Source organism: Balaenoptera acutorostrata, chromosome 1, assembly GCF_949987535.1.
Source record: "Balaenoptera acutorostrata chromosome 1, mBalAcu1.1, whole genome shotgun sequence".
Lineage (NCBI taxonomy): Eukaryota > Metazoa > Chordata > Mammalia > Artiodactyla > Balaenopteridae > Balaenoptera > Balaenoptera acutorostrata.
In genome coordinates, this window is record NC_080064.1 from 192,084,059 (window position 1) to 192,085,262 (window position 1,204).

The 1,204-nt window shown below is 38.3% G+C and overlaps 1 protein-coding gene across 1 annotated transcript; it reads right to left on the bottom strand.

Annotated features, from left to right (window-relative positions):
- Window positions 1–367: 367 nt before the first annotated feature.
- Window positions 368–862, bottom strand: LOC103011280 (developmental pluripotency-associated protein 3-like). The gene has a single exon (XM_028162606.2). It carries the CDS (start codon window positions 860–862, stop codon window positions 368–370), a length of 495 nt encoding a protein of 164 aa, XP_028018407.2.
- Between the last annotated feature and the right edge of the window lie 342 nt (window positions 863–1,204).

Genomic DNA, 1,204 nt, shown 5'->3' on the forward strand with positions numbered 1-1,204 from the left:
TATAAAATAATTGTAATATTCATGTTTCTTTCTTTTTTTTTGAAAGAGGACATCAAAAATTTTTATTACGATTCAACATGCTGTTCTAACAATGCTGTGGCCAAGCCACCCAATGTTTTCTTCACATTCCTTCCACACAAGTTAATTTGTTTCACAAAGTGGAACTAAAGTATATTCAAGTCATTCAAATGCAAGCTACATAGATTCCTTATAAGTTACTGTACTAAGGTAGAAAAGAGATGCAAGAAAAAAAGACATCACAGAACTTATAATATAGGTTATCAAAATATTGGTACACAATCTTTCCCAAGCTGCTTCATAATAATCCTAAAATTACCAGTAAGAAAAAATAGTACAAGAATGAGGTTTATGGCTCATCCGACTCCGTGTCATAATTACTGTAATACTTATTGGTGTAATAATTCTCATAATTATCCTCAGAAGGATCTCTATTAGACTGGCAAAAACGACAGCTGCATCTAAATCTTTGCACTCTTGAGGGAGTCTCAACGTCGTTCTGCAGTGGTTCTCTTTGAGAGTCAGACCGAGAAACTCCTTTGCAGTAGCGCTTTTTAATAGATTGAATCAGCCGCTCCATCTTATCTCTCCGATCAGTTAACATGGTCGTCACCCCTCTCCTACAGGGTATGTTTTCACCAAGTAACCACCCAGTCGGTTGAGGTAGACATTCTGGTAGAATGAAGGGCAATTTGATACTAGGGTTGAGCGTCAAGTTACTGAGCTTCTTTACTAACACTTCAGACATAATTTGAGAGGCAACTGGAATTGCCTGGGAATTTTCATCGATGGACATTTGAGGAGACTCCAGGCTCCAGGTTGGGTTAACCTCAGATAAATCCATTGGGAGCTTGAAGCTCCTCCAGACCTTTGGGTTCCAGTGGAAGGTGATGCTTTAGAATCAAATTGCTACAAAGTAGCCTGGAAGAACTACAGAGCTAAGAAAGAGGGAGAAAAATCCAAGCTGACACAGGGAGGTGAGAGAAGAATCCAACCCATGATTCTTTAAATTAGTTATTTTCAATAGGAAGCATTGCTGCCCCCAACAGGCATCTAAAAATTTCTGAGGAAAACTTGGTTGCAAAATAATTGTTATAAACTACTGGCATTTAGAGGCATAATACCTGGATTCTAAATATCCTCCACATCATAAAACTGTAACACACAAGGAAGACTTGACCCACGT

Bases quoted from the DNA above. Each gene is read 5' to 3' on its own strand.
- LOC103011280 (XM_028162606.2), bottom strand. From the start codon at position 862: ATGGATTTATCTGAGGTTAACCCAACCTGGAGCCTGGAGTCTCCTCAA.